At 45.3% G+C, this 12,410-nt stretch overlaps 1 protein-coding gene across 3 annotated transcripts in view; it reads right to left on the minus strand.

The window, feature by feature from the left end:
• PRKCE (protein kinase C epsilon) overlaps positions 1-12,410 on the minus strand; it is a 481,203-nt gene that overhangs the window by 52,197 nt on the left and 416,596 nt on the right. For all 3 annotated transcript variants that reach the window (XM_059659939.1, XM_059659937.1, XM_059659938.1), the window contains one exon: positions 1,052-1,190. In XM_059659939.1, coding sequence (XP_059515922.1) covers positions 1,052-1,190 — 139 coding nt within the window. The remainder of the gene's footprint in view (positions 1-1,051; positions 1,191-12,410) is intronic.

Raw genomic sequence — 12,410 nt, forward strand, 5'->3', positions numbered from 1 at the left:
TAGCAGGTGCTCAAACAATGCCCACTGAGAGGAAAGGGAATCTAAGTGTTCTAACACACCTATCCACCACGGGCAATGCTTAATGGGGATTGATGCTTTCTTACCATCTTCCATGTGTCACAACCCTCAAGACCATTTTTATTAAGTATGTATGATAGGCTATGTCTTAAATCTGAATCATATCGCACTAGGTCAGTGGTTCTCAACCTTCTGGCCCTTTAAATACAGTTCCTCATGTTGTGACCCAACCATAAAATTATTTTCGTTGCTACTGTTATGAATCATAATGGAAATATCTGATATGCAGGATGGTCTTAGGCGACCCCTGTGAAAGGGTCGTTCGACCGCCAAAGGGGTCGCGACCCACAGGTTGAGAACCACTGCACTAGGTATTGCTTAGTTGGGCATGCTTGATCTGGAGAAACTCAAGGCAAACACACACTTTATGATGAATAAGACATCTAAACAACTTTCACAAAAGGCATCCCATTGGTGAGGCTCGACAGGAACATCTCTGATCTCCATTATAATGAGGCAGTTAATCTCTTCTTCCCCTCCTCCTCCTCCTCCTCCTCCTCCTCCTCCTCCTCCTCCTCCTCCTTTTTGATCCTGTCTGCTCCCTATGTAGAATCACCACTACACTAGAAATGGCAAATTACTCCTGGTTTCCCTGTAGGCAATTATAGCTGATTAAGTTCATTGTTGCCTTTATCAATGGTGCTCCTTTATTCTGGTTAGAAGTTAAAAACAATGATACAAGTCAACAAATTTCTCTAGCTCCACTGGTAGTTCTGGACTGGAATAAAAGAGAAATATTTAGGAGGACCTGCCCAGAGTTGAAGAATGATCTGTTACTTTCTGCTCCACCATTCTCTCCCCCATCACCACCACTTCCTTAAGGAAAAATCAGCAAGCATATCTCCTTCTTCCCTGGAACCCATCCTGGTTTTCCAGAGCCTTCACCCAGCACCACCAGGTGACCCAGTCCATGGGGGTGAGCCCTGGCTCAGCTGTGGCAGCGGGAGGAGGTGGCCCTCGCACAGGGTCTTACCTCGGGAGCGATGTAGTCAGGCGTCCCACAGAACGTGGTCGTCGTCACACCATTCAGAATCCCTTCCTTGCACATCCCAAAGTCGGCCAGCTTGCAGTGACCTTCTGCATCCAGAAGGATGTTGTCCAGTTTCAAATCCCTGCAAGATGGACCAGAACCACACGGTTAATGCTGCACTCATCCCAATGCAGTCTTCTTGAGTTGGAGAGAGGCACACATCTCAGGGAAACCTGCTACAGAAAGGGATGTCTTGAGGAGGAGGCTTGACCTGCCAGCAATCAAACTCAGTCCCCATCTCCCGCCCATGATGGCCAACCCCCAAAGCCGCCTCCATACTCCCCAACACGATGGAGGAGCTTCTGCAACCCGAGAACTGCTGTGCTGTAATACAGTTATTACAGCTATTAACTAGCTATTAACAGTATGTGCTGAAATTCATATTATTTAGACCTTGATATGCCCCTGCCTTTGTGAGTTAACCATGCAGATCACCTAAAAGAACAAGACTGACACATGTGAACATCAGTGAGTCAGATAAAACCACAGAAGAATCAGATGCTACTTTATGGAGCATCAACTATGTGAGCTGTTGCATTTCAGGGGGGTGGCGGCGGAGGGTGGGGGGGGCGGCAGGGACAGCTAGTGCAGGCAGGAGGGCTTCCAGGAAACAGTGACTCTCAAGAGGAGCTTGGATAGATGGGGAGGTTTTGAAAGAGAAAAGGTGAGAGGGTGGGGAAGGTCAACACAGTAGATACAAAAGGTAGTGAAGAGACCAATGAACTGGGTCCCAGTGAATGGTGAGGCAAGACAGGCATGTTCGAACCACCCACGAAGAGCCTCTAGTGCCAGGAAGAGGGGTTGGATGCTCACGCTGAGGGCAGTGGGAGCTCTGCCTGTGTGCGCACCGGGTACCTGCAAGATCAGTCTTTCAGGAGCAAGCAAGCTGAGTGGGGGGAGGGTCTGGGCAGGACAGAAGACACACTGGTTGCAACAGCCAGGACCTCCAGAGCCCCGGTGGTTCTGTGCATGAGACAGGACCCTGGTGGCAGCTGGATCAACTGGTGCAGCTGCCTCATGGCTTGTGTTACAGTTTGGGGATCTGTGTAAGATCTTATATAAAATCTGGGGTTCTGGGTAAGAATTCCCTACCAAGCAAGTCTGCAAACCCAAGACCTATCCCACAGAAGGACCTAGACTCTTGAATTGAGGTTCCCCCCCCCCCGCCCCCGCCCGGGACTTCCTCAGGAGCCACTTTGGGGTAGGTGCTGGGGGGGGGGGCGCGTCTTAAAAATAAGGCCCAGTGTCCTGCACACAGACCAAGAGGGGCCTTTCTCCCAAGCCTGTTGGCATCTGGACTTGAACTCCTCTCCCACCAGGAATCCAGGCCCGAGTGCAAAGATGGGGCAGGAAGCATTGGGGCCTGCCTGCCTTGCACCCGTGGCCCCATTTCCACTTACAGCTGGGACTTCTTGAGAAAAGAGAACTAAAATATGCTACTCTAAGCAGATGCTCATGCACTGCAGAAAGAACAGTGAGCCCAACCAGCCCAGTCCCTGAGGTTGGGGTCCCCAACCCCCCTGGCCACAGTGTATGGTCAAGGCTTAGCTTTGGCTGGGGGTGGAGAGCAGTGACATGAATACCAGCGTGGCTCCGGTATTCTGGGTTTTAATCACTGTTGTGGCCTGGACCTGGCAAAGTCACCTTGATGCTCTGTTACCTTATCTGTCAAGTCGGACCAGATACATTCCTGCTCCTAGGCTTGCCCCTGTATGTGAAAAGTAGCAGGTCTTCAATACTGTTATTCCCACTTCCTTCATGAGGAAACTGAGCGAGAGGGAACCAGGTGTCCTGTCTGCCCGCCTGCAAATGCTGGAGTCCTTGAGAGGTGGACACAGGCCCAGTTACTACCCTTTCACACTCTCTAATCTAGAGGTGCCTTTCCAAGACCCAAGCGCAGGCATAATGACCATCATGGCAACACCCATCGTAATAGTAACAATAATAACATGTGGGAAGCACCGTGGCCTACAACCTACACTGAGCAACACTGAGAGTTAGAAAGAGCACATTCAGTTATTACTATGGCAGAAACAAGTGAATACAAGCCGGAAGAAGGTAAGTGGTTTCTGTAAGGTGACAGGTCCCCAGCTCCGGAGGCTGCTCTTCCCTCTGTGTGCCACACTTCTTTCAATGCCAGTCACCAGCCCCAGCCCCAGCTTTTTTTTTTTTTTTTTTAATCTTCACCTGAATATATGCTTAGAGAGAGAAAGAGAGAGAGAGAGAGAGAGAGAGAGAGAGAGAGAGAGAGAGAGATCACCTCGATTGGTTGCCTTCCATACATGCCTGACTGGGGACTGAACCAACAACCCAGGTGTGTGTCCTGACTGGGGAATAGAACCGGCAACCTTCCACTGCATAGAATGATGCTCAACCAACCGAACCACTCTGGCCCAGGAGCCCCAACTTTTTAAGGACCCCACTTGCCTCCGCTCAGAGCACTCTCTTTTAAAGCCTTTGTTATGTCATAGAAAGGACTAGTTCTAATTTGTATGAATGGAATAGATTCAGAAGATTCCACACCAGCCTGAACCTTGTCCTTGCTCTGAAAACAGACTCAGCCTTTCCTTCAGCTCAGGGCTCCTACTCAGGGCAAGAGAAGGTGGGCTGTCTCCCTTCTCCCCACCTCCTGCTCTTTCCCTGCCCTGGGCCAAAGGCACTCCTCTTGGCTTTCAGCGCTGCCTCCTCACTAGAGGCCTAAGTCTCCCTGGGAAGGGGCAGGGGTTGGGAACAAATGTTTCGCAGCCGTGCCTGCTCTGAGGCCCAGCTTGTAGGGCAGGGTAAGTGGGCTTCGTGTGAGTTCCCACCGTGATCAAGTCACAGCCAGGGACGCAGTAGGTGCTCGTCAAATTTGTTCACTGGCAGCTTTTCCAAGAAGGTCTTCTGCTTCGATCTGAGTCCCTGTCGGCTCGGTTCTCAAATACAAAGCAGGGACTTTTGAGGACTGGGGACATTTCTAAGGAGGTGGTCATTTCTTTAATAGTGGGGGAAATGCAGCAAAATCCCTTTCCCTATATATCTATAAGCCAATGTGACTAGCCTTTGCTTATTAGGTTTATCTATTAATAGTTTCATGTACTTTTTTGAATAGGTAATACATTCATAAAATCCAAAGTATAAAAGGGCATATGGTATATACTCTCCCTCTTGCATCTGTTCCTCAGACAATCCCTTTTCCCCCTGAAGGCAACTGCTTTTAATTTAACCTCTGTGTATCCTCTTCTTCACACTTTATACATGAATGAGAAAATGTGAATATATCCTGCATACCCTGGAGATATTGTGGGTTCCAGATCACAATAAATGAGTATCACAATACAGTTAAGTCACACAATTTTTTTGGTTTCCCAGAATAGAAAAGTCATACATACACTAACTACCCTGTAGTCTAAGTGTGCAAAAACGTTATGTCTAAAAAAATGTACTTACTTTGATTAAAAAATACTTTATTGCTAAAAATGCTAACTATCATTGGAAGCTTTGAGTCATAATCTTTCTGCTGTTGGGGGGTATTGCCCAAGTAACATCAAAGATTACTGATCCTAGATCAAATAACAAATATAATAAGGAGGTTTGGAATATTATGAGAATTACCAAAATGTGAAACAGAGACACGAAGTGAGCAAATGCTGTTGGGGAAAGGGCACTAATAAACTTGTTCAACACAGTGTTGCCACAAACTTCAATAGACACAATATCTATTAAGTACAATAAAATGAGATATGCCAGTATTCACTTACTCCCTTTTAGCTAAGTGGAGCTTACTAAATGCATGCATTCATACCTTACCTTTTCCACTTAATATATAGTAGAGATCGTTCTGTCTTGGCACATAAAGAGCCTCCTAATTCTTCTTTAGGGCTGCATAACACTCCATCATATTTACTGGGGGGCATTTAGGATGATTCTAATACTGTGCTATTAGAAACAGGGCCACAGTGAATAAGCTTGTATATGACATCTTGCATAGCTATGAAGGTAATTATACACACTTCCTACAAAAGACATTTCTGAAACTGATAGTACAAGAATGGATTTCCATGGATGTTGCCAAACTACCTTCCTTAGAGGTTGAACAATTCACTGTTCCGTCAGCCATATAAAATAGTGCCAGCCAACATGGTATGTTATCAAGTTTCTGATAGTCTGATAATATCTTAGTATGTGCTTAGGTTTCTCTATAAGTCTGAGCATTTTTCATATATTTTAAAGTGATCTGTATTTTCTTCTGTGAACTGTCTGTTGCCTATTTTCCTTTTGTGGTGTTTGTTTTATATTGACTTTTTTGGAGCTCTTTCTATATTAGGGACAAACTTGGTATTTTGTCCTAGTTTACTGTTTTTGACATTTACTTCCTTTTTACTACTGAGAGAGAGAGAGAGAGAGAGAGAGAGAGAGAGAGAGAGAGAGAGAGAGAGAGACATTAATACTTATTTATGCTGGTTGATTCTTGCGTGTGCCCTGACCAGAGACTGAACCCTTCACCTTGGTGCATCGGGCCGATGCTCTAACCAACTAAGCTACTCTGCCAGGGCAGCATGAACTTTTGACATTGCTTGCAGTGGTTTTTGCCAGGCTGATATTATTTATTTTTATGTAATTGAGTTGATGTTTTATTTTTATTTTGGATTTTAAGTCTTAATTTGAAAGGGCTTAACCATTTCAAAGTTATAAAAGCATCCTCCCAAGGTTTCTTCTGGTACTTTGACGCTTTCATTTTATAAACCTGTCTTGATGTATTTGGAATCTGTCCTGATGAAAGGTGTGAAGTAGAGATCCAACTTTGTTTCCAGACATTTAGTGAGTTGTCTCAATTCCATATGTTGAATAGTTCATATCTTTTCCTCGTTGACTGAAATACCACCCCTATCAAATGGTGGTGCTAGATCTCTGCATGTGTTTGGATTTATTCCTGTACTCTTCATTCCATAATATTGATCTATACCATACTTTTTAACTTATTATAGGTTTATAATATGCTTTGACATCCAGTAGGGCTGAGCTCCTTATTATTCTTCTTTCAAAATTACTGGCTACTCTTGCTTGTTTATTTTTCCAAATGAACTTTAGAATCATCTGTCTAGTTTTTTAAAAATATCCGGGTGGTGATTTTATTGGGAACATGTTTAAAGTTACAAATTAACTCAGGGAGAATTGATATTTTTATGATGTTGAGTCTTCCTATCCAATAATACTATTTGTCTACTTCTTCAAGCCTTGTCTATGTCCTTTAGGAGAATTTTAAAGTTCTCCCATATAGATCTTGTACATATCTTGTTACATTTTATGGCATCCTGCTGGCTGTCCCAATATCCATTCTCACTTTCTTCCTTAGAGAAAGAATTTTGTTTAAAGCCATGCACACAGCCACACAGCTATAAAGTAGAATTCAAAGCCTTCCTCAGAGCTGGGTGTGGTTATGTGACCAAGTTCCATCCAATCAGATGTGTGGCAGCCTCCTTAAGAGGAAGAGTCTTCCTCTGCTGTTCTCTCCTTCCTCTCCTGTGGCCTGGATGCAGATATAATGCCTGGAGCCCTAGCGTATGCTCCTTTGACCAGAAAGACAAGGACCAGGCCCCAGGAATGGTTGCTGGAATGCCACCTCCAGATAATGCTCACATGAAAAAGAAACAAACATATCTTATTTAAAGCACTGTTGTCTGGGGTTTATATGTTAATGGCAGCTGAATTCACTTTAAATAATCCAAGTTATTATTTTATATTTTAAATTCTTATATAGTAAATTGGGTCTTTTCTTCCATGATATCTTCTATTTTTTTTTTTTTTTTGCCTGAGTATATACAGTCTGCTGATTTCTGCTTATCAGTCTGTGCCCTGCCACTCTACTGAACATTATTTTTACAGAGGAGTTTTCCAGTTGATTCTCCCCAGATTGTCCAAATCACCTGTAATTAGTAATCACTTTATCTCCTCCTTTGCAGTGTTTATATTTATTTCTCTTGTCTGATTGTGTGGTCTAGAATTTTAAGACCAATGCTGAATAATGATGGTGATAGCAAGCATCTTTGATAGTCCCTGATTTTTTTTTGGCGGGGGGTGGGGGGGTGCAGGGAATGGAACCTCCGAGCATTTCTTCCTCAGGCAGAATGTCATTTTCGTTGCCCGTCACTTGGCACCCAGATTGAAGGCGACCTTACTGCTTTCCCCACCAGAATAAGGACCTGTGAGAGCTGCCATGGAACCTCCCTTCCACCCCAGCTGCCAGAGGGCCAAATGGGCTGTGGGGAAGAGGGGAGCGAGCAGGCCATGCAGAATCCCTTCAGTACAGGGTTTCTAAACCTTGTCACATTGGATTGACATTTGGGGCTGGATAATTCTTTGTTGTGGGAGCTTTTCTGTGCACTGCAGGATGCTAAGTAGTATCCCTGACTTCTATGCATGAAATGCTATTAGCAAAAATATAAATAAATAAGTGCTCTCAGCATCCCCCCCCCACCCCCCGCAGTTGTGGGCAGTTCAAACTCAAATGCCCCCTGCAGGGCCTCTGGGGGACAACTACTGTTCTAATCTAAGGCCCCAAGATGGTCTGGTCCAGGTCATGAAGCCAAACAGGAATCTGGGAGCAATGCTCTGGTTTTCAGGACAAAGTGGCTGTGCCTGGAGTGTCCCCTGCCATTTTATCACCAGGAGACAGCAATCCAGCCCCTACCATCCCTGCTAACATCTGAAATGTAGAAGGAAACTCAGGCTCAGGAAAGGTAAGTCACGAGGTTGCCTGGCTGGTAAGAGACAGAGTTGGGCTGAGTCCATAGGACTGTCCGTGAGCACCTTTCAGATCAGATGTACCAGTAAAAGCCATGAGTTGGAAATCTCTAACTGCTGATTGGACCTAAATTCCTTTGGGCTGAGAAAGGAAGGCTTCGTTCGTAGTGAGAAGGGAACACAGAGACCGGGAGGTCACAGTCGCTGACAGGGAAGAACTGATTTAGAAGCCGCATGGTATAACCAAAGCTCCCTTGGGAAAGGAGCACAGATCTCTCCCAGAAACTCAAAAGATAGCAAGAGAGGAAATTCCCAAAATAATGTACCTTTAAAGTTTTTTCTATAAAACTTGAAAGGGGAATAAAAAGACCTAGCAGTTAGTTTTATGAAGGGGAAAAAATAGCTTATCTTCCAAGACCAACTGTGCTCCTTTATTAGGGTGGGGAAGGGAAAGAGATCTGCGAGGAAAGCAAAGGACCCGAAAATGAGTTTCTATGAGGTGGGGGAAAATGTTCTCATACTGAGGGAGCAGTGATAGGTCAAAGTATACTTTCCTTTTAACAAAAGTATACTTTCAATGTGATAAAAAAATCAATTGTTGATATCTCTAGAAATATGGATAATTTCACTTCTAGGACTTGCCCCCCTCATAGTTATCTGTGCATCTCACTCAGTGTCTGGCTTATGTATAAGCAGTCGTCAGTGTCTACATATCATCATCTCAAATGCTGGGCGGCTCCTCCAACTTCTCTCTTCCTGATGTTCAGGTCAGAAGTGAAGGAGTTCTGATGCTGAATCATAACTCTGCTATTTACTAGCTGGAGGATGTTGGGTTGGTCCAAACTATCTTTGGGACTCATTCTCCTTATCTATAAAACGGGGATAATCTTGCCATCCCTGAATGAATAACAGAGGCGAAGGCTCTAGCACAGTGCCTGGTACATGGCAGTTACCTCAGAAATTCTGACCTCTCCAGCAATCTTCAACAGGCATTTCTTAAAACACACATCCCTTGTGGGGCAAGTCACTAGATCCCCAGCAACTTTTTATTTTTTGAAAAATACTTATTACCTTCTATTGTGTATAAGACACCGAGATAGACACTGTGGGATGAAAATAAAAATAGAAAGCTTAAATTTTATCCCATGGGGGAAAGGCATAAATGATATTTGAGAGAGAGAGAGAGAGAGAGAGAGAGAGAGAGAGAGAGAGAGAGAGAGAGAGAGAGAGAGAGGAGATAGAGAGAGAGAGGAGATAGAGATAGAGAGAGAGAGAGAGAGAGAGAGAGAGAGAGAGAGAGAGAGAGAGAGAGAGAGACTGAAACTTTAAGTCTAGCCCAGTGAGAACATCAGGGGTCCTGTCCTCTGGGCCTAGGGAATGACACTACATGGGTACACCAAGTGCCCAAGGGAGAAAGCATAGCAGGGGAGGTGGGAGGAGGGGTTGCACAGGTGTTACTAATCAGGGTTGATAGACAGCTTCCAGATCCTGGCAAACTTCTCAGGACCTGGGATGGCCATGCTGCGAGCCCGGGCCTTTCTGCAGAGATATGGGAGCTGCTGAGGTTGCAGCTTTATTTGAACCTCTGGTCTTGGATCACCATGCACTGTCACTCCCTCATCTCCTTGACCACCCACCACAGTCCTGGCAGGGGTATCACCATCCACACTTTATAGACACAACGGCTCACAAAGGTGAACAAGGGACCTGAACATTACAAGTTGGGTGGAGTCCTGTTTTGTTAATACAGCACCTCAGTGGTCTCATCTGAAAATTCATCCTTTCCCATTTATAAAATTTCACTTTCGCAACTTGCCGGCAGATTCCCCAAGAATAAGGGCTAGAAAACTCTTCTCTGTAAACCACACAGCATTTAGCAAAGGGTTGGCACACATGATAGCCTTCACACATAAGAAAACATTGCGGGGGAAAAGTGTTTTGCTTGATTTGAAAACTCGCCCTAAGGGAGGGACCCATAAGTGTCTGTCTTCACTCCAGTGTTTGATGTTCTTGCTCCCTCGCATGCTCAGCCTCGGCGCTCAGGCCTGAGTGCCACATTAACGACGGCAAATTCTTCCATTTACTTAAAGATGAAAGATTAGAAGTATTACTTTGCAGATGCCAAGTATCTGGATCACCAGAGAACAGGCCCTCGGGAGGTTATGAAGAAACCCTGCTTGTTTTTGGACAAACAGTGGAGACTTGTGAATGATTGTGGTTAATCAGATGGGAAGACAGGCTCTTGGCTGATAGATGTTACCAAACACCTTCAGAAATTTGACAACATATTCAAGAGGAAGACAATTACCCCCTTCAATATAGTCAGATGCCCCTCAACCTTGTGGCAAATGGTGACTGACTAGCATATTCCGCTCGGCTTTCTCTGCACAGGCCCCTCCCACCTCGCCCAGGAAAGCCAGATGGCTCAAATCCCACCCAGGCCAGACGGGACGATCTGCGAGAAGCCTAGGAACATGTACCTCATGCCTCTCCATCAAACAGAAAAGCATAATTTGCTTCAGAGACAAGGTAGCTGATTTCAAAATTATCCACCGCAGTGCTGACACCTGAGAGTCAATGGTCATATTTCACTCTGGGCCAGTCTGTAGGCAACCCCTTCTCCAAGCCTTCAACAGAAATAGCTCAATCATTTAGGAGCAAAATAATAACTACTTCATATTTTTAAATGCTTTTGTATACCAGGCTCAGTATTAAGTCTTTTACATGAGTTATCTCATTTTATCTCACAAATAGCCAATGAGTCTGGTAGGACTATTATTATCCCCATTAAAGATCTGCCTGGGGTTACCTACCTGGCCCAGGACACAAAGGTGATAAGTAACAGAGTCTGCTCTGTCTGACATCAACTCCCATGCTCTTAACCATTTTGCTCTGTGGCAGGAGGAAGAAAAAAAAATTGTATCCGCACTCCTGTCCTTTTTTGGGATTGAGAACACAGTTGATACTGTTGGGGTGATGGTTGTTTTTGACTCATAGCAACATGGTTATAAGACATAACCGATAATGCCATTTTGACCAAACAGATGACCCGGTGTCTGAAGAGAACACACCTTCAGCTACTACAGTGACAGTTGGGAACCTGAGGTGTGAAACAGCATCCCCTTTCACAGCCAAAATAAATACTGGAATTGTACCTGGGCATTAAGACTTGGAATCACGGCAGAATAACTCATCTGATAGCGTGGTTGTCCAATTATTTATTTTATCCACAGCAATGAAAGCAAATTCTTATCCTTAATACTCATGGGTAATAACCTGGCCTCCACTGATGGAAAATAGGCCTTGACTTATGTCCCTAGCAAGTGGTGTGGGCTGCCCTGCCTGTCATGATACTATACCTAGGGCCCCATTCCTCTCCAGGCTATCAATCATCTTGCATCTCAAAATGGCTTTCTCTGCACATTTGGGGTTCAGTGTTCAGACAGGGGCTAAGGACAGTGGTGACCTCAAGCAAGCCGCTTCTCTGAGTTTTACTGTCCTCAAATATGAGATAAGATGGCTGGATGAGTTAACCCCCAAGGACCCCTCTCATCTAAGATCTGGGAAGCAAAGCAGCTGGAGTCCATGAAGCTTGAACTTGCAATCCTGGCTGTTGCATGTTCAATAATGTTTCCCTTTCCACTTTGGAGCAAACCTTTGCCCAGCAGGCGTTTTACACAGAATGTGAATCAGATGAAACTCTCCTGCTTGCATTCTTCAATGACGCCCCATGGACACGCTTCCTGGAATGGCATGAGAGGGCTTTGCAGTCTCCACCAACCTGGCCTTTTAGTCTCATACCTCACCACACTCCCTCACAATCCAAACCTGGGGCCTGTGGGAATTTGGGGATGGGAGAGTCCAGATGCGTGAGCCTGTCTCCTGCTCGATGTCCCGGCACAGGCCCCACTATGAGTATCTATCTTCCAGAATAGAGTCACGAGGACAGGGCCTGGAATCCCCCAGTGCCTGATGCACCCTAGCTTCTCAATACCTGTTGGGCAAATGGATGAAGGAATGAATGAGTAGAGAGTTGATTTGTAGACCGTGGCCCCAGGCAGCCGGATGACCTGGACAAACATTTCAGATAACACATGCAACTATTAAAACATCGAAGGCCCAAATCATCAGAGGTAGCTGAATTGGCTGTTCTCTCGAAACTTCTAATCCCTCCTCCATTACATTCAGGGAGAACCCCTCTGCTACCTTCCATGGTAGTCACAGTAGAACTCAAGCACCCCGAAATGGCTATTTGAGGTTCAGTGATGCCTCACTCTGGCTCCAGGGCTGGCCCTCCTCTCCCCACCATTTGGTGCCACCTTCCCCCTCTGTCCAGGCATGGGGGTCTCCGACAGTTCCCCAAGCACGTTTGCCACATCCCTGTTCCCTCTCCCTGGAGAACAAACTCCTTGGCATTCAGGTGTCGGTCTCCATGCCCTTTCCTGAAAGGAGCCGCTCTTGCCCACCCACTACCCACCCCAGCCCCTTACTTTAACCCCAGTCACCTTGGTCATTTCCTTTGCAGCAGTGATCATAGTTTGTAATTATTTTGTTTGTTTATTTCCTTGAGTTTTACTCA

This window comes from Myotis daubentonii, chromosome 12 (genome assembly GCF_963259705.1).
Source record: "Myotis daubentonii chromosome 12, mMyoDau2.1, whole genome shotgun sequence".
Lineage (NCBI taxonomy): Eukaryota > Metazoa > Chordata > Mammalia > Chiroptera > Vespertilionidae > Myotis > Myotis daubentonii.